The sequence below is a fragment of the Leucoraja erinacea genome, chromosome 14, assembly GCF_028641065.1.
Source record: "Leucoraja erinacea ecotype New England chromosome 14, Leri_hhj_1, whole genome shotgun sequence".
NCBI lineage: Eukaryota > Metazoa > Chordata > Chondrichthyes > Rajiformes > Rajidae > Leucoraja > Leucoraja erinaceus.
This window is the reverse complement of record NC_073390.1, coordinates 15,213,130-15,235,793: the sequence shown is the minus strand read 5'-3', so window position 1 is coordinate 15,235,793 and position 22,664 is coordinate 15,213,130. Positions and strand designations below refer to the sequence as shown.

Here is a 22,664-nt window from a genome sequence, read left to right as displayed (position 1 = left end):
TTGAATTATCAGTAAAGATTGGGCCAAGATTATGATTTTTTTAAAGTGTTTGTTAAGTGGGGGCTCTTTGGCAAATCAATTCTCCTGTCAGATGCGGGAAATCTGGGAGCAGTCAAGTGTCCTGATGCCACTGTCTTCGGGAAATGTGTCCAGCCGCAGCCCCTCTCAGACCACATGGATTGTTTGGGGCAGTTATTGGATACACTGGCAAACATACAGGAGGCAGTGAGGGTTATGGACAATAATTTCAGGAAGATGGCAACACCAAAGATTCAGCCATGAGCATGAGTGACCGCCAGGAGATGCATGTGAGTAATGTAGGAGTCTGGTGGCTATTTTTCTCTCAAATTAGAATACTGTTTTGGATACTGCTGTGAGGTATGCCTTTTCGGGGGGAAATAACAACATCAGTGAGAACAGTAGCACCAAGTCTGCCTATGTTGAACAGTTGGGTTAGGTTAAGGGATTGGTTGCACCTGAATTGGAGGGGAGCCAATATCCTTGCCAGGAGGTTTGCTAGTGCAAATAAGTTTTGAAACCAGCATCGCTATCATAATGATGTATTGACTGCTATTCTCTTATAAATGTGCTGGAAATCATCCCCTCCCTTTGAAGCCTTTAATGGTCATTTCCACCTACTCGGTTGCCGTCTTTTAAAATACTTTGTCCAGTTGCACTCATAGAGTCATACAGCGTAGAAACAGGCCTTTGGGCCCAACTTGCTCACGCCAAGCAACATGCCCCATTTACATTAGTCCCACCTACCTCGGGCTTGGCCTATAATCCTTTAAACCCATCCTATCATTGAAACTGTCCAAATGTCTCTTAAACGTTATGATAGTACCTGTCTCAACTTACTCCTCCAGCAGCTCGTTCCATATATCCACCACCCTTTGTGTAAACAAAAAAGTTACCCCTCAGGATCCTATTAAATCTTTCCCCTTCATCACCCCCACTGCAACCAAAACTGAATATCTTCCCATTTTTTAGATACGGTTATTGGCAGCAATGGAACCTTGCAATGAGCATCTTTCCGAGGAAGAAATACAGCGCAATCGGCATAGTGGATGTATGAAGTACTGGTACGATAAAGATATTGAATTCAAATATTCATCACGGAGGCCAGAAAAATTCCCAAATGTGGAACGGTGCCATGCAAGGTATTGCGTTTTTGTCAATATCAAGTTTCATATTATTCATTGTTAAAAGTTTTAATATACTATTTTTGGTATTTTGTTACAGGCATGAAGAGATTCCCGTAGATGCATGGAGAGTAACTCCTAGTTGCACATTAAACTGTACCACTAACAATAGTACTGTTTACTTTTGCGGGTTTCCAACTCTGAAGCATATTAAGCATAAGGTAAGATTTGCCCATGTTAACTTTCTGTTATCAAGGAAATTGATTATTGATTGTGCCACTTGCATTTATGAATTGTCCGCAGTATCAACATTATTATAGGCCTGGAAATACATCTGCTTGCAGAGGGATATTGATGATTATTAACTGACTTAAACTGCACCGAGTATTGCTGTCTTGTTGATCTTCAAGTTAAACAAACCATGTTCATTTTTCATTGGTGTGTTATATTAGAACTGATGCAGCAAATCTACAGTGGGATTGGTCTTTATTCCATTGATGAAATAAGGTGGCTATTGTTACGGCAATGTTAACTTAACTCATAGGAACTAAGCACTTTCAAAACAACATGCTGTTGTTCGGCCCAACTTTGGCATTTGTATTCAGCTCTGGAATTGGTTTAAACTCATTCTTACTAATACCCATTTTTTTAAAAGAATGATCTCAAGATGAGGGCACTTTTACAGTTGCCACTCAACAAGAAATCATGAAATTTTAACTGCATGGATAGTGAATGAATGATGAGAATGGAAAACTTAATGTGTTATTGTCCACTGTTGGCTGATTGTAGTCTGCAGCTGGTACGAGACGTTAAAAGGTGTAGTTATGGAAACAGAGATATATAACAATAATTGGAAGTAGGCTTTTCTTTCACACCTTTTCACCTTGTCAATATTTTTATTTTTACAGTCCTACTTAAGGAAAAGTGGGGTTCAAGTCTTTCAACAGCCAAGCCGAGGAGAGAATATGCTCTTGGATCTATTGCCACAAGAGGAGGAAGATGTAAGTAATGGATTATATGAATTGTAACATAATTGAAATTTTATAGTAATTTTATTTTAGATTTTTGAGGTAGGATCCAAAGAAACATTAACATTTGAATGTTCTTTTTGAAAGCTGCTTTCCTGTCTCAATTGGAAAATGATTGAATTTAATTATTTTCAGAAAGAAATAGCTTAGTCCCTTGATTAAATTTAAATGCCAGAACATTCATCAGGTTTACACCAAAGCTAGCTTTTGCAACACTAAATAATCTTTCAGAATCTGAAAAAAATGGCCTTTTTAATTAAATGATGCCCAATTTCAGTAAAACATTTTTAAAAGGTTGCAACATACTAAGAATGCTGTCATTGAAATATTGCATTTATGAAATGTGAAAAAGCAGAAACCCAACACATATTCAATAGGTAGACACAAAACACAGGAATAACTCAGCGAGACAGGCAGCATTTCTGGAGAAAAGGAATGGGTGACGTTTTGGGTCAAGACCATTTTTCAGACCCGAAACGTCACTCATTCCTTTTCTCCAGAGATGCTGCCTGTCCCACTGAGTTACTCCAGCATTTTATGTCTACCTTTGATTTAAATCTGCATCTGCAGTTCTTTCCTACACACATCCATATATTTAAGATTAATATAGAAATCACCTGTTTCCCTTTCAGAATGTGGATGACATTGCTAATCAGGAGTTGGGAAAGTCTATCTTTTTGAATTGGCCTCATCTTGAGGAAGCTCGAGTTGTTGCAGTGTCAGACCAAGAAACAAAGTAAGCACCAAATTTTTAAAAAATGTTTGAGTTGCAGTGGCATGAGTTAGTACATTTAGTATTATTGTGGTTTGGGTTCTGATTTGATGTTTGCACAATAAAATCAATTTTTGTGTACTACTTTCTTCCTCATCTGAAAGTCAACATCACTGAGCTGGTTATATTATATTAACAGGCAGCAGCTGTGAAGAGCTAAACAGATGGCTATTTCCACGCGATTACTTCATCAGACCTTAACTTTACTTGTTTCTATCTTCATCTTTGCTGCCTGACCGACTAAGTATTTCCACATTTTCTCCTTCACTTTTTAGGATTCCCACTTGTTTGGTTACGTATGGCAGCTTTGTTACATAAAGAAGCAGATTGGTTCAAATGATCGCAAAAGTTAGCTCTGGGCATAGGATATAGCATTAACCTACAAGCTGAGCAATTTTTACAAATGGTGGCAGGGTTCTGTACTAGCACACTTTCTCACATTTATTATTCAAGAATAATCCACATTCTGTATTCACATTATAATATCTGGCCTTTGGCTTTGTAGAACATTTAGTAGTTGGAACATTTTGCAGCTTATTGATAAGTTAAAATTTGACTTTAAGATTGAGAGATTTCTAGGTCTCTGGCAATTCCAATTATTTGAAGCATGCAATGTTCTCATTTTCAGGAAACTTATAGGATCAAATTAAATGATAAAATTCCATTGATTTCTATATGTAGGAGGATAGTTCGATTTAGCTTTGTACTTGAATCTGTTACATTGGAATTTAATTTAATATTCACATACTTGAATATTGTAGGAGAGTAATGGTTATTAATGACAAATGCTTTCGTGTCAATTCAATAATAGCAAAATCAACCAAAACTCCTCTGCTATGGTTATTTCCATCTTTGAACATAAAATATTGACCAGATGAAACAGACATGCATCTGTAGTTGTTCTACTTTCGAGCAGCAACATTTCTACCAAGCATTTGGGGTCATTGCTTACATTGCCATCATCAACTCAACATCACCAATTCTTGAGGATGTGGCAAATGTTTTTTTGGCGTCCAAAGATTTTTATTAATCGCGCTTTACATTTACCACTCACATGTGGATGTTTGAAAACTGATTGAACTTGGATGAGTGAAATGACGCTATAGTCTTGCTTTAATATGGAATCCACATTTCATCATGAGTTTGAGTTCAGATCTCTCACCATTATATGAATGAATTCAATATTGCATTACCTGATGTTTCGTCCACTTTGGTATGTAGTCGGTTATGTTCTTTCAAAGTTGACATCGCTAAGTGCTGATTGCTATATGTTAGGTCAGCAGTGTTAATGTCCGTCAGAACCTGGTGAACAAATTTAAATTATTTTTTACGTTGATCTTAAATCATTGAAGGAGATTTGATTTGTAATAAGCCTCTTTTATCTGACAATGATTGATAGATATTATTTGGAAGAACCCCTGGGAGTGCAGAAGATTTATGCTGGGAAAACAACACCTGCGAAAGTAGTTTACCTTGGTGATGCAGAACAAAACATGTGGTCAAGAGAAGCGAATAGTATAAAAGAATTGTAAGTACCTCTATGCAATGCAAGCTGCTTATTTCATATTAATATTGAAAGTCATTATTAATTTTGGCAAAATGAACAGGAAAATGTGCACAGATGAGTAAAATAGAATTCCACCTTCTTTCTTGAGGCTGAGAGGTGATCTGCCAGCAGTGTATAAAATCATGCGGGCATAGATAAGATTATTGCACACAGTCTTTTTCCAAAGGTTGAGGAATCAAGAATTAGAAAGCATAGGTTTAAGATGATAAGGGAATGATTTAATAGGATCATGAGAGACAATTTTATCACACAGTTTGATATTTGGAACGACCTGCCAGACGAAGTAAAAACAAGGAACTGCAGATGTCAGTTTACCCATGTTATGGGTCAGGACTGAAGAAGGGTCCCGACCCGAAAAGTCATCTGTCCATGTTCTCCAGAGATGCCGCATGATCTGCTGAGTTACTCAGGCACTTTGTGGATTTTTTTTGCCAGAAGAAGTAGTTCTAACATTTTAAAAAACATTTGGACAGGTACATGGATAGGAAAGATATAGAAGGAAATGGATCAAGCATGGAAAAATGGGACCATCATAGATGGACATCTTAGTAGTTATGGACATTTAGGGCTAAAGGAATTGTTTCCATGCTGTATGACACACTCTGATCTTATAAAAAATAATACTTGTTTTCACTTTCTTTCACCGCATCTTGAGTTGTCTGACCATATTGTCACGAACGTTTCTGAAACTTGGGGAATTGCAGTCATTTGTGACAGAGTTCGTATGGTCAGGATAAGTAACAAAATTTCACAGTCCCTCTAATTGGTTAGAACTACATTTGCTGGCTTTATGATTCTGGTATTCTCTGTATAGAAATAACTCAATTTCTGGGTCTTGTCTTGTCAAATGCTGTTTGCAGTTGCATCTCCTTCTCTCCTAATCTACCGTAATTCCCACTTTTTTTGTAAAGAAAATCCTGACTTCACCATCCTTTCAAAACAGTCCATCTCCAACACACTTTCCATTCCTCAGTCCTTCAATGTGTTATAGCCACTCGGGTTTATTCACTCTTATTGCGTTTCAACCTGTGCCAGGATGCTGAATTAGGTCCCGTCAAAGTCACTGTTTCTCCATGATAATGGTATCGCAGGTAAATACCGTGGTCATGATGGCTCGTTTATATTGGACTTTATTAGAGTATAGAAATTGGGACATTCTGTTACAGTTGTACAACATGTTGGTAAGGCCACGATTGGAGTTCAGTGCCCAGTTTTGGTCACCCTGCTATAAGAAGGATGTTGTTAAGGCCGAAAGAGTGCAGAGAAGATTTAGCGAATAGACAATAGGTGCAGGAGTACGCCACTCGGCCCTTCGAGCCAGCACCGCCATTCAATGTGGTCATGGCTGATCTTCCCCAATCAGTACCCCGTTCCTGCCTTCTCCCCATATCCCCAGACTCTGCTATCTTTAAGAGCCCTATCTAGCTCTCTCTTGAAAGTATCCAGAGAACCGGTCTCCACTGCCCTCTGAGGCAGAGAATTCCACAGACTAACAACTCTCTGTGAGAAAAAGTGTTTCCTAGTCTCCGTTCTAAATGGCTTACCCCTTATTCTAAAACTGTGGCCCCTGGTTCTGGACTCTCCCAACATCGGGAACATGTTTCCTGCCTCTGTCGTGTCCTAACCCTTAATAATCTTATGTGTTTTAATAAGATTCCCTCTCATCCTTCTAAACTCCAGAGTATACAAGCCCAGCCCGCGCCCTTCTCTCAGCATATGACAGTCCCGCCATCCCGGGAATTAACCTTGTAAACCTGCACTGCACTCCCTCAATAGCAAGAATGTCCTTCTTCAAATTAGGGGACCAAAACTACACACAATACTCCAGGTGTGGTCTCACTAGGGCCCTATACAACTGCAGAAGGACCTCTTTGCTCCAATACTCAACTCCTCTTGTTATAAAGGCCAACATGCCATTTGCTTTCTTCACTGCCTGCTGTACCTGCATGCTTACTTTCATTGACTGATGAAGAAGGACCCCCAGATCCTGTTGTACTTCCCCTTTTCCCAACTTGACACCATTTAGATAGTAATCTGCTTTCCTGCTTTTGCTATCAAAGTGGTTACCCACATTAAACTGCATCTGCCATGCGTCTGCCCACTCACCCAACCTGTTCAGGTCACCCTGCATTCTCATAGCACCCTCCTCACAGTTCACACTGCCATCCAGCTTTGTGTCATTGCAAATTTGCTAATGTTACTTTGAATCGCTTCATCTAAATCATTGATGTATATTGTAAATAGCTGTGGTCCCAGCACCGAGCCTTGCGGTACACCACTAGTCACTGCCTGCCATTCTGAAAGGGACCCGTTAATCCCTACTCTTTGTTTCCTGTCTGCCAAACAATTTTCTATCCTTGTCAGCACTCTACCCTCAATACCATGTGCCCTGATTTTGCCCACTAATCTCCTATGTGGGACCTTATCAAATGCTTTCTGAAAGTCTAGGTACACTACATCCACTGGCTCTTCCTTGTCCATTTTCCTAGTTACATCCTCCAAAAATTCTAGAAGATTAGTCAAGCATGATTTCTCCTTCGTAAATCCATGCTGACTCGGACCGATCCTGTTACTGCTATCCAAATGTGCCGCTATTTCATCTTTTATAATTGACTCCAGCATCATCCCCACCACCGATGTCAGGCTAACTGGTCTATAATTCCCGGTTTTCTCTCTCCTGCCTTTCATAAAAAGTGGGATAACATTAGCTACCCTCCAATCCACAGGAATGATCCTGAATCTATAGAACATTGGGAAATTATCACCAATGCGTCCACGATTTCTCGAGCCACTTCCTTAAGTACCCTGGGATGCAGACCATCAGGTCCTGGGGATTTGTCAGCCTTCAGTCCCATCAGTCTATCCAACACCATTTCCTGCCTAATGTGGATTTCCTTCAGTTCCTTCGTCACCCCAGATCCTCTGGCCACTAGCATATCAGGAAGATTGTTTGTGTCCTCCTAAAAGAAGATGGATCCAAAGTTCCTGTTCAACTCATCTTCCATTTCCTTGTTCCCCATAATAAATTCACTTTTTTCAGTCATCAAGGGTCCAACTTTGGTCTTAACTAATTTTTTCCTCTTCACATACCTAAAGATTTTTTTACTATCCTCCTTTATATTCTTGGCTAGCTTACCTTCGTACCTCATCTTTTCCCCCCGTATTGTCTTTTTAGTTATCTTCTGTTGCTATTTAAACATTATGCAATCCTCTTGCTTCCCGCTCATCTTTGCTACATTGTACTTCTCTTTTATTTTTATACTGTCCCTGACATCCATTGTCAGCCACGGTCGCCCCTTACTCCCCATGGAATCTTTCTTTCTCTTTGGTATGAACTGATCCTGCACCTTCTGTATTATTCCCAGAAATACCTGCCATTGTTGTTCCACTGTCATCCCTGCTAAGGTATCTTTCCAGTCAACTTTGGCCAGCTCCTCCCTCATGGCTCCATAGTCCCCTTTATTCAACTGTAACACTGACATCTCCGATTTACCCTTCTCCCTCTCCAATTGTAGATTAAATTTGACCATATTATGGTCACTACCTCCTAATGGCTCCTTAACCTCGTTCCTTTATCAAATCCGGTTCATTACATAACACTAAATCCAGAATTGCCTTCTCCCTGGTAGGCTCCAATACAAGCTGCTCTAAGAATTCATCATGGAGGCACTCCACAAATTCCCTTTTCTTGGGGTCCAGTACCAACCTGATTTTCACAGTCTACCTGCATGTTGAAATCTGCCATAACAACCATAGCATTACCTTTACTACATGCCAATTTTGACTCCTGATTCAACTTGCACCCTATATCCAGACTACTGTTTGGGGGCCTGTAGATAAGTCCCATTAGGGTCTTTTTACCCTCACAATTCCTTAGTTCTATCCAAACTGACTCCACATCTCCTGTTTCAATGTCACCCCTTGCAAGGGACTGAATTTCATTCCTCATCAACAGAGCTTCTCCACCCCCTCTGCCCACCTGTCTGTCTTTTCAATAGGAGGTATATCCTTGAATATTCAGTTCCCAGCCCTGGCCCTCTTGCAGCCATGTCTCTGTAATTCCCACAACATCATACTTGCCAGTTTCTAATTGAGCCTCAAGCTCATCCACTTTATTTCTGATACTTTGCACATTCATATACAACACTTGGACCTCCCCTCTCGCACAACTCGCAATTGGCTCTGACCTTACTCTCTTATCCCTTCTCGAACTTTCCTTCCCATTAATTCGAGATTCTTTTGTAACTTTTCCTGTACTCACTTCCTCTTCAACTCCATCTTTATACTCCCAATTTGTCAATCCCCCCCCCCCCCACTATTTAGTTTAAACTCACACGTGTAGCCCTAGTAAACTGCTTGCCAGAACGTCGGTCCCCCTCCAGTTAAGGTGTAACCCGTCCCTTTTGTACAGGTCACCCCTACCCCAGAAGAGATCCTAGTGGTCTATAAATTTAAATCCTTGCTCCTTGCACCAGCCCCTCAGCCACACATTCAGATCCCCTATCTCCTTGTTCCTGTCCTCACTATCACTAGCAATCCAGAGATAACCACCCTAGATAACCATCCTGCTTTTCAGTCTTCTTCCTAACTCTCTAGACTCGCGTTGCAGAACCTCCTTCCTCTTCTTCCCGATGTCGTTTGTGCCTACGTGCGCAACTACTTCCCTACGAGGATGTTAAGAATTCAGTTTGTGACATCTTGAACCTTGGCACCAGGGAGGCAACAGACCATCCTTGCGTCTCGCCTGCCTCCACAGAATCTCCAGTCCACACCTCGGACAACGGAGTCACCCACCATTATGGCTCTGCCCAACGTCGGTCTCGCCGGTCGAGTCCCATCTCTAGGATTGGAGCCACTGACCTGTCCGCCGCTCGGACCGGAAGTGTCGTCTCCCCCGACAGTTCCCGAGAGGGCATACCTGTTTTCATTAGGCACAGTTACCTTGGTCTCCTGCACTCCGCGGTTACCACCCTTTCTGTTAGTCACACACCTTCATTCTTCCCGTATCCTTGGCGTGACCACCTCAATGTAGGTCCTGTCCAGGGAACTCTCGTTTTCCCGGATGGCCCTGAGGCCCTGAATTTACAAGGACATTGACAGGACACGAGACTGAGTTTGTACAAGAGGTTGGGCAGGCTAGGGCTTTATTCATTGTAGCGCAGAAGGCTGAGGGGTGATCTTATAGAGATATATAAAATCATGAGGGGAATTGATATGGGTGAATGCATTGTCTTTTACCCAGCATAGGAGAATCAAAAACAAGAGTTTAAGTTGAGATGAGGAAAAATTAATAGGAACTTGAGGTGCAACTTTTTCATTCAGAGACTCGTAGGTATATGGAATGAGGTGCCAGATGAGCTGGTTGAGGCAAGTACTAAAGCAGCATTTAAGAGACACGGACAGGTTCACGGATAAGAAAGGATTAGAGGCTTATGGACCAAACGCAGTCAAATGGGGCTAGCTTAGATGGGGCATCTCGGTCACCGTGGACGAGTTGAACAAGGGTCTGTTTCTGTGTTTGATGATTCTGACTAGTTTCATTGATCTGTTCCCTGTGCATATGGCAATTAAAACACTCTTGGCCATTTCATGGTCTTTTGTCTCCCCCATCTGGAAATGGCTTGTACTGCAGCTATTTATAAATTGTAGGATTTATTTATTTTTCCTTGACACCATATTCCTAACTTTTGAAAATGAAAGAAGCATTTGTTCACACTCAGTACTACACTCCTCTCCGTGAACAAAAAAATATGTTAAGCTGCTCCTTTTATAGAATTGAGACACTGGGACTGAACAAGGGATATCTGGCAACCATATTACCACTTTAACATATATATTTTTATTTTCTTTGAGAACTTTCTAATTAAATTTCCACTATTATACCCGGAAATTAAATACACATGTACACGCATGTACATGCACGTGCGATTGGAGACACACAAATCATGGATATGCATCAAATTATTGGAAATTACTCATTTATGGGGTGTTGTTGCTTGCAAGGACTAATAATTCAAATTCCACCTCTGCCACGTAGAAATTTTAACTTGGTTAAACACATTTGCCCATCTGTTATTGCCCCTGGGATAATTGATTTGCAAGAATATTTCACAGGGCAGCTCGGAGTCTAAGTGCTTCAGGAGTTACATTTAGGCCATATCAGATCCGAAGGACTAAAGACTCCATTTGCAAATGTTGTTATTTTGAACCAAATTACGTTTTATGACAGTGCAGTAGTTTTGAAGTTATTGTTATGAATACTCACTTCTGGTTCTTGATCAAATTTAAATTCTTAAGAATCTGAGGTAGAATTTGAGCTTTTAGTCTTAATCATTAGACCAGTCCATTGGATTGCTATTAACAACCACTCCATTATAGTGCAAGAAACCTTTTTCTGCAGTGTAATGCATAGATTTTAGTTAATTGGCAACAAAGACTCATCTGGGAGAAATGTTGTAGTGTAATATTTCATTGATGATCGATATGCTTTTCCTATCAATTATGTTAATTATATGACTTCTCACATAATTAACAGGAAAATAAAATGATTAATAATTTGTTTGTGACTTTGAAATAATGATGAAACGCATATCACATGAGTGACAAGGAAATTAATGATCTCAATTTTAAGACTGGCTACAAAATTATTTCATAGTGGCTTGTGTACTTCATTGTTTTGTTTATCTTCCAGCAATACAATGGGTTATTAGTGTATTATATTTGTTTTCTCTTGTCTGGTCTCTTCCCAACAAGGTAATTTTATCTTCTAATTTTGAGACGTTTTAAATTCATGATTTTCTTATTTAAAAAACAATCTTTTCAGTTACCACAAAAGAAAAGGAATCATTATCAATGAAACATCAGTGCTTGTGTATGCCCAGCTCCTCACAGGTCGTCGGTACGTATTTGGTCGCAATGGCGAAGTTACTTTGGAGAAGGAATGGTCAAAACAAATACTTCCATTTGCTCATCATACCACTGTGAGGGTAAGACTTGCTATTGCAGTGACATCATACTTTGTATGTTGGTATATTTTAATGCTCTGCTTGGTTATAAATTGATTTTTTAAATTATCCTTATGGTGGTTTTCTAACATTTGTATAAATTATCTAATTCTGATTAAGTCCAACACGTTCTAACCACAATATTTATTTTTCAGGACCTAAAATCATTTGATTCCAGTTTCTCTCACTTCCACACACTGGATGAACTATTTCCACCCAGAATTAATGTTTTCATGTTGGGGACTCCCTACTATGGCTGCATGGGAGAGGTTGGTTAATTTTTATACAGGAGATCTAACATTTTATGGGTTTTAGGTAAGAGTAATTACAATTTGGCCACGCTTGAAAAATGAAGCTCTTGTTTGAATATAGTTTCTAACCTTGATATCTCATTGGGCTCACAATGTAAATAACTGCCACAAAAACGAGTGAGGCCTCATGATCAATTAACAGACTTTGATCTTGGTGACAATAATGTCATGTGTTACAGAAAATATATTTCGTTTTGTGGGAAGAAAGGACATTTGATTGGTGTTCCTGATCACTAATTTGGAGAATCACTGGTATGGCAAGTGAATAAGAAAACCATTAATGTAGCCGATTTACAAATAATAAATGAAGACAATAGTCCAATCTTCCACTACTTCCACCACTCGGGAATGGGTTCCATTTAAAATTGCTTTATTGTTGAGCAATGTTCATTTACAATATGCTCTTCATTATGTTTATTTGTATTTAGCCTGTTGTGTGTGCTAATCACACATGATTATAAGATTTCCATTGAACTATACTAAAATTCATTTCTTATTTAAATGGAATCAAAATTGAAAGTGGAGTTCAATGTGCTTAAATTAATTGTACGAAATATTTACCACTATCAACTGAAGTTAAAATCACAAACACATGAGTTGTATTCATAAGACGGTGGATGGGAAGAAATACAAAAAACAATTTATAGCAAATAAACTGAAGCAGTTTTTGATAAATTTAATTCAGTGAGTTGTCTGGGTGCATACGATAGGTATATTTGGAATAGCAAGATTCTGGAAAGTGCAGTCAGTTGGTATCCATTTTATCCTGTTCCTTATTCGGGAACTATTATGAATGAACTTACTGGGAGAACATGTATCAACTGGCTAAGCAAAAAGCTGTGGCTTATTTCAGTATGTCATTTGAAGAATGGTTTTTCTGACAGTACAGCACACCCACTGGAACTGTGTTGAGACGTGAATGATATCTACAAATACTAATGATATTTTGGTTTGATTTAAAAAATATAGTATTTGACTCAATACCAATTTATTTAAGATGCATAACTCTTAGCTAATTAAATAGATATAGTTAAAACCATTCTCAAAAACCTAAATGTATTATCCGGGCATAAATTTCATGCCAGTTCCGAGGGATTGCTACACGGTTGTATCTTTTTTCTTATAAAGAAGCTTTCTCAATCTTGAATGTGCTGGGTGAACGTAAAAGATCCATGTCGTTGGTCAAAAAATTTCTCGGGAGTTCTGGCATAAAAGTCGAACCATATTCTCCAAAAAGCTGCCAAGGCAAATTTAACTGGTTATTTTTCACACTGCTCTTTATTTCACCCTAGTGTCCCCAAGTATAACAGTGACTACACAAAGTGATTGGATGTGAACTATTGTTAATTTTTAGAACGTGAAAATTCAAGCTTCTTTGTCATCTATTATAACCACTGTCTTCAATTCTGATTTGAAACCCAGTAAAATGCATCAAGACAATACTGTGCTTGCTTATAACATTGATGAAGAAAATTGAAACTGATTATCTTAATAGATTCAAGACTCTTCGGATGTTATCAAAGATGGGCGAATCCGTGTGGTTTTTAGTGTTCCATGTGAACCTCAGCTAGATGGCATTATACAAAACCAGCATGTGAGTACTTGTTTATTTTTCACATTGCTGGTAGTGCAGAGGATTCTACCCAGTGCTATTATGATGGGACCTGTTCAAAATAATTATATCATGGTGGTGGCGAGGATAATCTCTCACAATCTATAAAATGGATGGCCTGGATAGAGTGGATGTGGAGAAGATATTTCCACTAGTGGGTGAGTCTAGGACCAGAGGTCATAGCTTCATAATTAAAGGGCGTTTGGAAGGAGATGAGGAGGAATTTCTTTAGTTAGAGTGTGGTGAATCTGTAGAATTCATTGCCACAGAAGGCTCTGGGCACCAAGTCAATGGATATTTTTAAGGCAGCGATAAAAAGATTCTTGATTAGTATAGGTGTCGGGGGTTATGGGGAGAAGGCAGGAGAATGAGGTTAGGAGGGAGAGATTGATCAGCCATTCTTGAATGGTGGAGTAGACTTGATGGGCCAAATGGCCTAATTCTGCTCCTATCACTTATGAATTTATAAAAATGCATTTGCGGCAGTTGCGTCTCTCCCTGTTCTTTGCAAGGTGAAGTTGTTTTCACCTATAAGGCAAAAGATGAATGGCTATCCCCTTAAAACCAGAAGCTATGGTTAGATGGGGCTCATTAGTTATATCTATATGGCAATTTGTCTGGGAAAGGGCGGACTTCTTGAACAGATATTTTGCGTTGAGAATTCCAAAGAGGCAGTACTCATCTCGGTCCTGAACAGCTGGCCCCTGATTTAGAGTCTCTGCCCCCTGATTTTCAATTTCCTGCACCCACCCTACCTGTGTTTTCCTTCCAACTATCCAAGGTAAATAATTCAAAACTCACCAATAACCTACTCAATTCTATTCACAGACCATTTGACCTCTGAGCTCATTATAATCTTTGTCCAAACATGTATTTAAAAAAAAGCTAAATTACAGAGGTGAGCTGAGAGTTGGCTACCTTTCATGTCAAAGTGGCAAATCACCAAAATATGGCATAAATACGCCATTTTAAAATGCATGTAGTGGTTTAGGTGGCAGTCATACACCAATCACTGTTATAACTGAAATGTTCCATCCCAGGCAACATCCCGGTAAATCTCTGCGCAATCTCTAGCGCATTCATATCCCTCACAGAGTACTGTATACAGAAATGCACACAGTACTCCAATTGTGACCTAACTTTCAGGCAGCTTTAGACTTGTATAACCTAGGTCCTACCCTTATTAGTCCTTCCAAAGTGCATGACCATGTATGTATCAGCATTAAACCGATCAGTATTATCCTGGTTCCTTCTCACTATCAACAACACCACTGCAAATTTACTTCACATACCGCCTACATTTGTAGTTCAATCAATAAAATAAGGAGGTTTGATAAGTAAATGCATAGGTATGGTACAGTAAAGGCTTCAATGCCATTCACTGTGATGTATCAACCTGCTTCCAATATCAAAAATAACCTTAAAGTAGTATAGGTCATGCAATAGGCAGCAATACTCCATTTCATTTTCTAGGGAGTGAAAAGTGGAATTGAACATTCATCTTCAGACATGAAGATAGCCAGTTTATAGATAAAGTTGTTTAAAATGGTTGGGCCAAGGACATTGCTCTGAGGAACTCCTCAAGGGTATTTAGGAATGGTCAATGAATTCTGGAATTCTAACATTGCTACACACATAGCGGAAGTAAATAATAAAAAGAGAACTTTGTGCAGCTCTATACCAATCCCTCTTGTTTTGTAATGGTTGAATCTCCCCATTAGTATAGAGACAAGAAACAATATTCCATTAAATAGAACCAGAGTGTCCTTGGTCCTTGAATCATTTCCATGATTTAACCTTCCTATTCTTTTGAATGACTTGTTATTTCAAAAGTGTAGGTGACAGGATATAATAGTAACTTTATTTTGAATTTACGTCATTGTTTTAGGTAGTTATTGATTTGATTTAATTGTTTCAGAAATATTCTACAAAATATAATCCAGGCTATGTTGTGGCCAGCCGCCTTGGAATTACCGGGTACATCGTGTCAAGGATAACAGGCAGCTTGTTTATTGGCAGAGGATCAAAGCAAAAGTAAGCATTCATTTATTGAATCTACCTTTTTTTAAATTCTGTGGTGAGTGTTTTTTTCTGATGCCACGAAGATAATTCAATTTACATTCATACTGAGAAAACATTAATAATGATGCCTCATAGGGAAAATTGAATATTGAAATATTGGGATATTGTTACCCATGAAAGCCTGATTTAAGAATTGCAGTTTCAAACTGTTAGTATGTCATCAATCTACATGACAAGGATTGGTTAGGTGTAGTGCTAACTTATCAGATCTCCATGGCCTTGATTATGAACTGCAGATAAACCATTCTGAAACATCATTTATATCAGAGCAGTCAGGCTATCAGCTTAATTAGTGCTTACATCAATTGGAGTTTCAATATAATTGGTAAGCACACTTCCCATATTTAAATGTTGGAATAAACACATTAAGTTAGAAAGTTCATTGTCTAAAGTCATAAAATCCTTCATGTTTTTGTTTCCAAAGACTTAATTCTGGAATGTAAAGGAATGACAAGTTAGTTTCTTAGCATTGAAATCTTTGCTAAGCTAGTTCATCGACCCATAAGATCTGTTATACCTTATGGCAATCGTAAGTTTTTGTTCGGCATTTTCTTAACTAGGAGTAGTTCAAAATCAACTTAAATTCACATCCATCTGTCCTTTAATGCACTGGAGAATTCTGTAAGTAGCATAGCGTTTGTGGGCTGGCCAAATGAGAATCAGCAAAATGGCTGCTTGCATTAAAAACTTTGCATGTGCAGAAATACTGGTTGGTATCAATTTTATAGGTGGTCAGTGAATAACGCTGTCATTACGATCGCAAAGTCCGAGCCATTGATATTGAAAAAAATGTACGGTTTTGTTTCTCTATACAGGTGCACAACCTTTTATCCGAAAGCCTTGGGACCAGACACTTTTCGTAATTCAGAATTTGTCGGTCTTCGGAATGGAAATTTTTTAGCGTAGATTTTAATGGCTGGCTCAGTGGTAGAGTGTTCGGCTCATATCCGCAAGGTCGCGAGTTTGCGCCTTGATCCCGGCAGTTACTCGGTCGCGAGTTTGAGTCTTCAATGTCGTTTTTTCTTGCAGAATAAATGTTTGTATAAAATGCAGTGTAGGAGAGGTGTACTGACTGTGTGGGCAGAACTTTGGAAGTGATTGCCCACAAGTCTAAAAAGCCGCTGTGTCTCCCTGTCCCTGGAATAGTAGGGGGCGATCAAACAGCACAATACCCCCCTCCCCCTCCAGAGGAATCCGCTCCCAGATGGGCCGCTACGGCGACAAGTGGCAGTTTGCCCACAGCCCGAGCTGCGCCACCCCAAGAACACCTTGCACACCATCAGCTTCTGCCCCTACGTGTTCCTCTGGAGTTGGAGCGGGGCTGGGCTGGAGTTGCTGCTGGCTGTGGGTCTCTGGGATCTCCGTGCTTGCAGTGGGCCTGGGGGTCGCTGTCCCGTTGGCCCTGACGTCTCCGGCCACCCCCCTGGACTGGAGCTGAGACTGGGAACTGTACCGCCCTTGCCCCCTCCCTCTGCAACTGCAAACAACCCCACTCTCCTGCAAGGGCGGTACAGTTCCCGGAGGATAGCAGGTGGCCGGAGACGTCAGGACCAACAGGAACCCGCTCCCCGATGGGCCCCTACGACGCCCCGAGCTGCGCCCCGTCATCCGCAACCCAGGTTCCTCTGTAGTTGGAGCGGGGCTGGGCTGCTGTTGGCTGTGGGTCTCTGGGTTCTCCGTGGGCCTGGTGGTCGACGTCCAATTGGTCCTGACGTCTCCGGTGACTGCACTAACCTGCTTGCTGCCTTCGCCGACGTGAAAACAGTACAAAGCCCCCGCGCCGGTGCAATGAGCGGGGAGCTGGAGAGGGGAGGGATGGGGTCACACACATGGCCGGGAAGCAGAGGGGTGTAGGTGGGGTGAAACTGAAGGGAGCGACAATCTGCTGCTGCCTGCACGCTGAGTTAAAAAGTTCCCATGCAAGACTCACGATACACTGTGTATCGTGTCTACCGTGGGAACTTTTTAACTCAGCGGGCAGGTAGCAGCATATTGTCAATTATTAACCCTCCCGCGCAATATACCCTCACCTTCTCTTTTATGAATGGGGATTTAGTTCCCCTTTCTTCGAGGACCGACCGGAGGTTCCGCTGTCACCTCTGCGGGCCGCCCTCGGTGAACATTTTCAAGGACCTTTCTTCAAGGACCGAAAAAATGTCGCTATTCGGAGGTTTTCGTTATTTGGATCTTCGGATAAAAGGTTGTGCACCTGTACCAAGATAGTAATGGAAAAAAAATCTGACTCTATAAATGCATGTTTGCTATTTAATTTTATGGGAGCCTTTTGCAATTGTTGCATACAAGCAATGATTTAGTTACCATAAACCTCTTTTTGGCAGTCCTCTTGGAGAACAGAAAATGAATGTGGGGCTGAATCTGAAGTTTAATAAGAAGAATGAAGAAGTACCAGGTTACACGAAGAAAGTTGGAAATGAGTGGCTGTATTCTTCTGCTGTCGAACAGATTCTAAGTGAATATCTGGAGAGGTAAAGGGTTATTTTATTTTTATCTGGGGCAAAATATTTTTTGCAATTGAAGATGAATTTTGGCAACCTGATCACCTGTGCTGTTGTTCTTTTCAACATTGTTCAATGAAGCTGAAGCTTGGATTCAATTCTGCAGTACTCTGTCCATTTGGGCATTTTGTTCAAAGTACTGAATCTATATACTCTTCACTAATTATATTAAACTGTTGGTAGGATTAAGTTCACTGATCCTCTTTTGGGTCAACTGAATAATGTTATGCGTGAACTGTTAATATTGAAAAATATATCTGAGCATAACATATTGTGGGTATATTGTGAATATAAATGATCCCATGCCAGCACAGGAGGAAGAGTGTGAGGGATTTCAGTATCCTGTCTACATTTTTCCCCCAACTAAATTCATACCCAGGGATTTTCCGATCATTATCTCATTCTTATTTTTGAAATTTTGTTGTGAACTAATTGGCTACCATTTATCTACCATGTGGGTAGGGTTTTTTTGTGTCAGTTTTCTTTGAAACATAATATTGATGATTATTATTAAACATTAAAACAAAAAAAGATTACATTATTTCTTTTATCGTTATTAACTAAAATGTTTCTGTAAATTATCTGCATTTGGAATCTACTTTAACTGGCTATTGAGGCACAAGTTCTGATGTGATTTTGTTTAGTTTAGAGATACAGCGAGGAAACATGCCCTTCGGCCCAACGAGTCCGTGCCAACCAGCGATCCCCATACATTAGCACTACTAGGGACAATTTACACTTATACCAAGTCTATAAACCCAAGCCAATTAACCTACAAACCTGTACGTCTTTGGAAACCAAAGATCTCTGAGAAAACCCACGCAGTTACAGGAAGAACGTATAAACTCCATACAGACAACACCCGTAGTTGGGATCGAACCTGCATCTCCGGTGTTGTAAGGCAGCAACTCTACCGCCACGCCACCGTGCTGCCCAAATGGAACTGGTTATATTGAAAGTATCAAGATAGAATGTTGAACAATAAAATTACAATTGACAACTCTAACAAGGGCATGACCTACACAGTGAATGGTAGGCCTCTGGGGAGTGTTGTAGAGCAGGGGGATTTAGGAGTGCAGGTTCATGGTTCCTTGAAGATCGAGTCGCAGGTAGATAAGGTGGTCAAAAAGGCTTTAGGCACATTGGCCTTCATCAGTCAGAGTATAGAAGTTGGGAGATCATGTTGCAGTTGTATAAGACGTTGGTGAGACCGCATTTAGAATATTGTTTTCAGTTCTGGGCACCATGTTATAGGAAAGATATTGTCAAGCTTGAAAGGGTTGAGAGAAGATTTACGAGGATGTTTCTGGACTAGAGTGTGTCAGCTATAGGGAGAGGTTGAGTTGGCTGGGTCTCTATTTCTTGGAACGCAGGAGAATGAGGGGTGATCTTATAGAGGTGTACAAAATCATGAGAGGAATAGATCGGGTAGATGCACAGAGTCTCTTGCCCTGATTAGAGGAATTGAGGACATAGGTTCAAGGGGAAAGATTTAATAGGAATCTGAGGGGTATCTTTTTCACACAAAGGGTGGTGGGTGTATGGAACAAGCTGCCAGATGAGGTAGTTGAGACTGAGACTATCCCAACGTTTAAGAAACAGACAGGCACATGGATAGGACAAGTTTGGGGGGGGGGGGTATGGACCAAGCGCAGGCAGTTGGCACTAGTGTAGCTGGGACATGTTGGCCGGTGTGGGCAAGTTGGGACGAAGGGTCTGTTTCCACACTGTATCACTCTATGATTCTACAACTCTAACAGAGTAGTAAACACCTTAAATTCATAAAGAAAAGATTTCACAGTTTCCTATAATTTCTAAATTATTTTCCAGTTATTAATTTGAATAAATGAAAATGGTAATGACAGTTAAGGTTACCAGATGTAAACATGCATTTTTATTTTTAGATTTCCTGAATTGATGTACCACATTGCTAAAAACAGCCACGAAGATCTGTACTATGAGGATAACATTTGGTCTGGAGAGGATGTTAGTGGGTGAGATTAATTTATTTGGTGCTGAACCAACACTTATTTTTTGATCCAACTATAATTTTCTAACCATTTGAACAAATTGATTGATGATTAGATTCTATATAAGAGTATGTCATTTGGCCCTCTAGAACTGTTTTGCCTATCATACTTCATCTGTAACTGAGCTCCATGACTCCCTGTGCCCTAAAACCTTGTGTTTAGATGAATCTATAATTTTCTCATTTAAAATCAGTAATTGACCCAGCATCAGAATTCTGAACATAATATCTCTTGCTTGTAACATTGGTTCTTAACTTGAAACGTAAAAGTTCCATTCCCTCAGTTCAACCCATGTCATAAAAAACATTCAAATTCTCATTGATATTGGTGGCTGGGTCGTATTCAGGAAAGGATATTGGACTGCCTCTTTATTAAAGAAAAATTGCCACCTCAAATTGAATACGTACTCTAAAGTCAATACAGCATTGATCTTCATTGAAATCTATGTACCCCTAGTCAACTAGTTAATGAATACTGAATGAAACTTTTGTATTGTATACTGTAATAAATTAAGATGCAGTGTGTAAAAAATGTTTCACGTTTTTAACAGTCCTGAAAAGGTCCAGGAAATTGGAGCTTGGTTGAAGACGCATCCGGTCAGTAGTTTGTCAAGAGCATCTTGTGACTTGAACTTACTGGATGCAGCAGTCATTGAAAAGATTGAGGAGGAGGTAGAAAGCTGCAAGGTATTTCCTGTTTCATTTCTTCATTTTTTTTTAAAATCCCATTTAGTTCATTCCTTCACTCCCTCCTTTTCTAAACTATTTCTTCACGGTGAATCTGTTTAATTCAAAATCTACATGGCCAGTGGTTGCCTATTACTCAGCCGGGGGCAGCAGCAGAATTTTGATGACCAAGTTTACAAAGGGTGAAAAGAGGCTGGTTCAGACTTGTAAACACAAGGAAATGCAGATGCTGGTTTACATAAACTGTTTTTCACGGGAGAGTTAGAATTACAGTAGCTCTTAGGGCTAAGGGAATCAAGGGAAATGCAGAGCTGCCAAGTAGTACGAATTTTCCGTATTTTGTACGGAAATGCGATAAGAATACAGATGTACGGTTTTGTGGTGTTAAATACGAATTTTTTAGAAGTCCGTATTTAACGACGCAAAATCGACCATAGATGATCGTAACAACGAGGTGCAGCGGGCAGGTTGGAGCGGCCGGGATTGGCCCGACTTCCTGTTTCGTTGGCATGCCACTCACCAATAGAGGGATGGTGGCCCGGTGGGATTGACTTGGGATCTTGTTGCTTGGAAAATGCAGGGATGTGGGGGGTCATACTGTACCTATGGGGATTGTAACAATTGTTGTTTTGGGTTTCAAGATCTGGATGATTGTTTTTGTGGGCGTTGGTCTGCCGCGGTGCTTGGGTAGGGGTCTCTGTCTCTCGTTCTTTCTCGCTCTCTCTCCCTCCCTCTCTCCTCTCTCTCTCTCCCTCCATCCCTCGCTCTCTCCCCCTCTTGCTGTGTCTCTGTCTTTCGCTCTCTCCCTCCCTCTCTCTCCGTGCACTCTCTCTCCCGCTCCCCATCTTGTCTCTCTCTCTGTTGCTCTCTCACTCCCTCTCTCTAGGGGGGCTGGGGTGGCTCAGCGGGACGGGCGGCGGCTCTGGGGAGAGGGAGTGGGTGGCGTTTCGGGTCGACACCCTTCAGGCAATTACAAGTACTCTCGCCGATTTGAGTTCAGTTCAGTCTGAAGAAGGTTCTTCTCTCCAGAGTCACTGCCTGTCCCCTGAGTTGCTCCACCTTTATGTCTATCTTCAATTTCAGAGTTAAATAAAAAACACAGAGTGCTGGAGGAACTCAGCGGGCTTGGTGGCATCTGTGGAGGGAATGAATTAGGAGTTGTTTCGGGCCAGGGTTCTTCTTCAATAGGAAGGAACTGCAGATCAAAGATACTAGAGCAGATACACGTATCGTTGCTGCAGATCAGGCATGATATTCTTCCAATTTAAAACGGAATTCCGATTTTTTTTGTTTTCCTATTTGTCAATTTTTTTGTGCCCGATTATTTGGCAGCCAATCAACCGATGTCTCTAAGGGGGTTGCGTCCAATCACCGACCAGCTTCCCTTAAAATTCCCGTCCAATGAACATATCGGTCTCCTCCAGTCCAATCAGCCGCTGTTTCCAAGGGCATTGTGTCCAATCACATAATGCGCTGGCCACTCGATGGACAATCAGATGCAGTCTCCGAGGTGCATTGCGACCAATCACCGACCAGCTTCCCATACTGAAGCAGATGATGGCTGCAGCCAACACAGAGAGAGAGAGAGAGAGAGAGAGAGAGAGAGAGAGAGAGAGATGCAAGAAACCAGCAATGACATACAATACACAATAAACTGTATTACAAATACACAATAAACAAGTTATGCATTCTTGTACTCTTACATGGGTATGACCGCACATAAAAAATAAATGTTTTTTCAGCAAAATGGCACTGCATAAAAATACTGATTTGGGGATCTGAGAGTCCTTCTTCGTCAGTCTATGAAAGTAAGCATGCAGGTACAGCAGGCAGTGAAGAGAGCAAATGGCATGTTGGCCTTTATAACAAGAGGAGTCGAGTATATGAGCAAAGAGGTCCTTCTGCAGTTGTACA

General features: G+C 40.5%; 1 protein-coding gene across 1 annotated transcript in view; it reads left to right on the top strand.

Moving 5' to 3' along the window:
• The window catches only part of xrn1 (5'-3' exoribonuclease 1), a 108,377-nt gene that overhangs the window by 49,226 nt on the left and 36,487 nt on the right, over window positions 1-22,664 (top strand). The window contains 12 exon segments of the mRNA XM_055645670.1: window positions 991-1,160; window positions 1,243-1,363; window positions 2,051-2,143; window positions 2,803-2,906; window positions 4,342-4,470; window positions 11,333-11,495; window positions 11,669-11,782; window positions 13,320-13,418; window positions 15,355-15,470; window positions 17,858-18,004; window positions 19,939-20,028; window positions 20,615-20,750. Of these exon segments, the coding sequence (XP_055501645.1) occupies window positions 991-1,160; window positions 1,243-1,363; window positions 2,051-2,143; window positions 2,803-2,906; window positions 4,342-4,470; window positions 11,333-11,495; window positions 11,669-11,782; window positions 13,320-13,418; window positions 15,355-15,470; window positions 17,858-18,004; window positions 19,939-20,028; window positions 20,615-20,750 (1,482 nt within the window).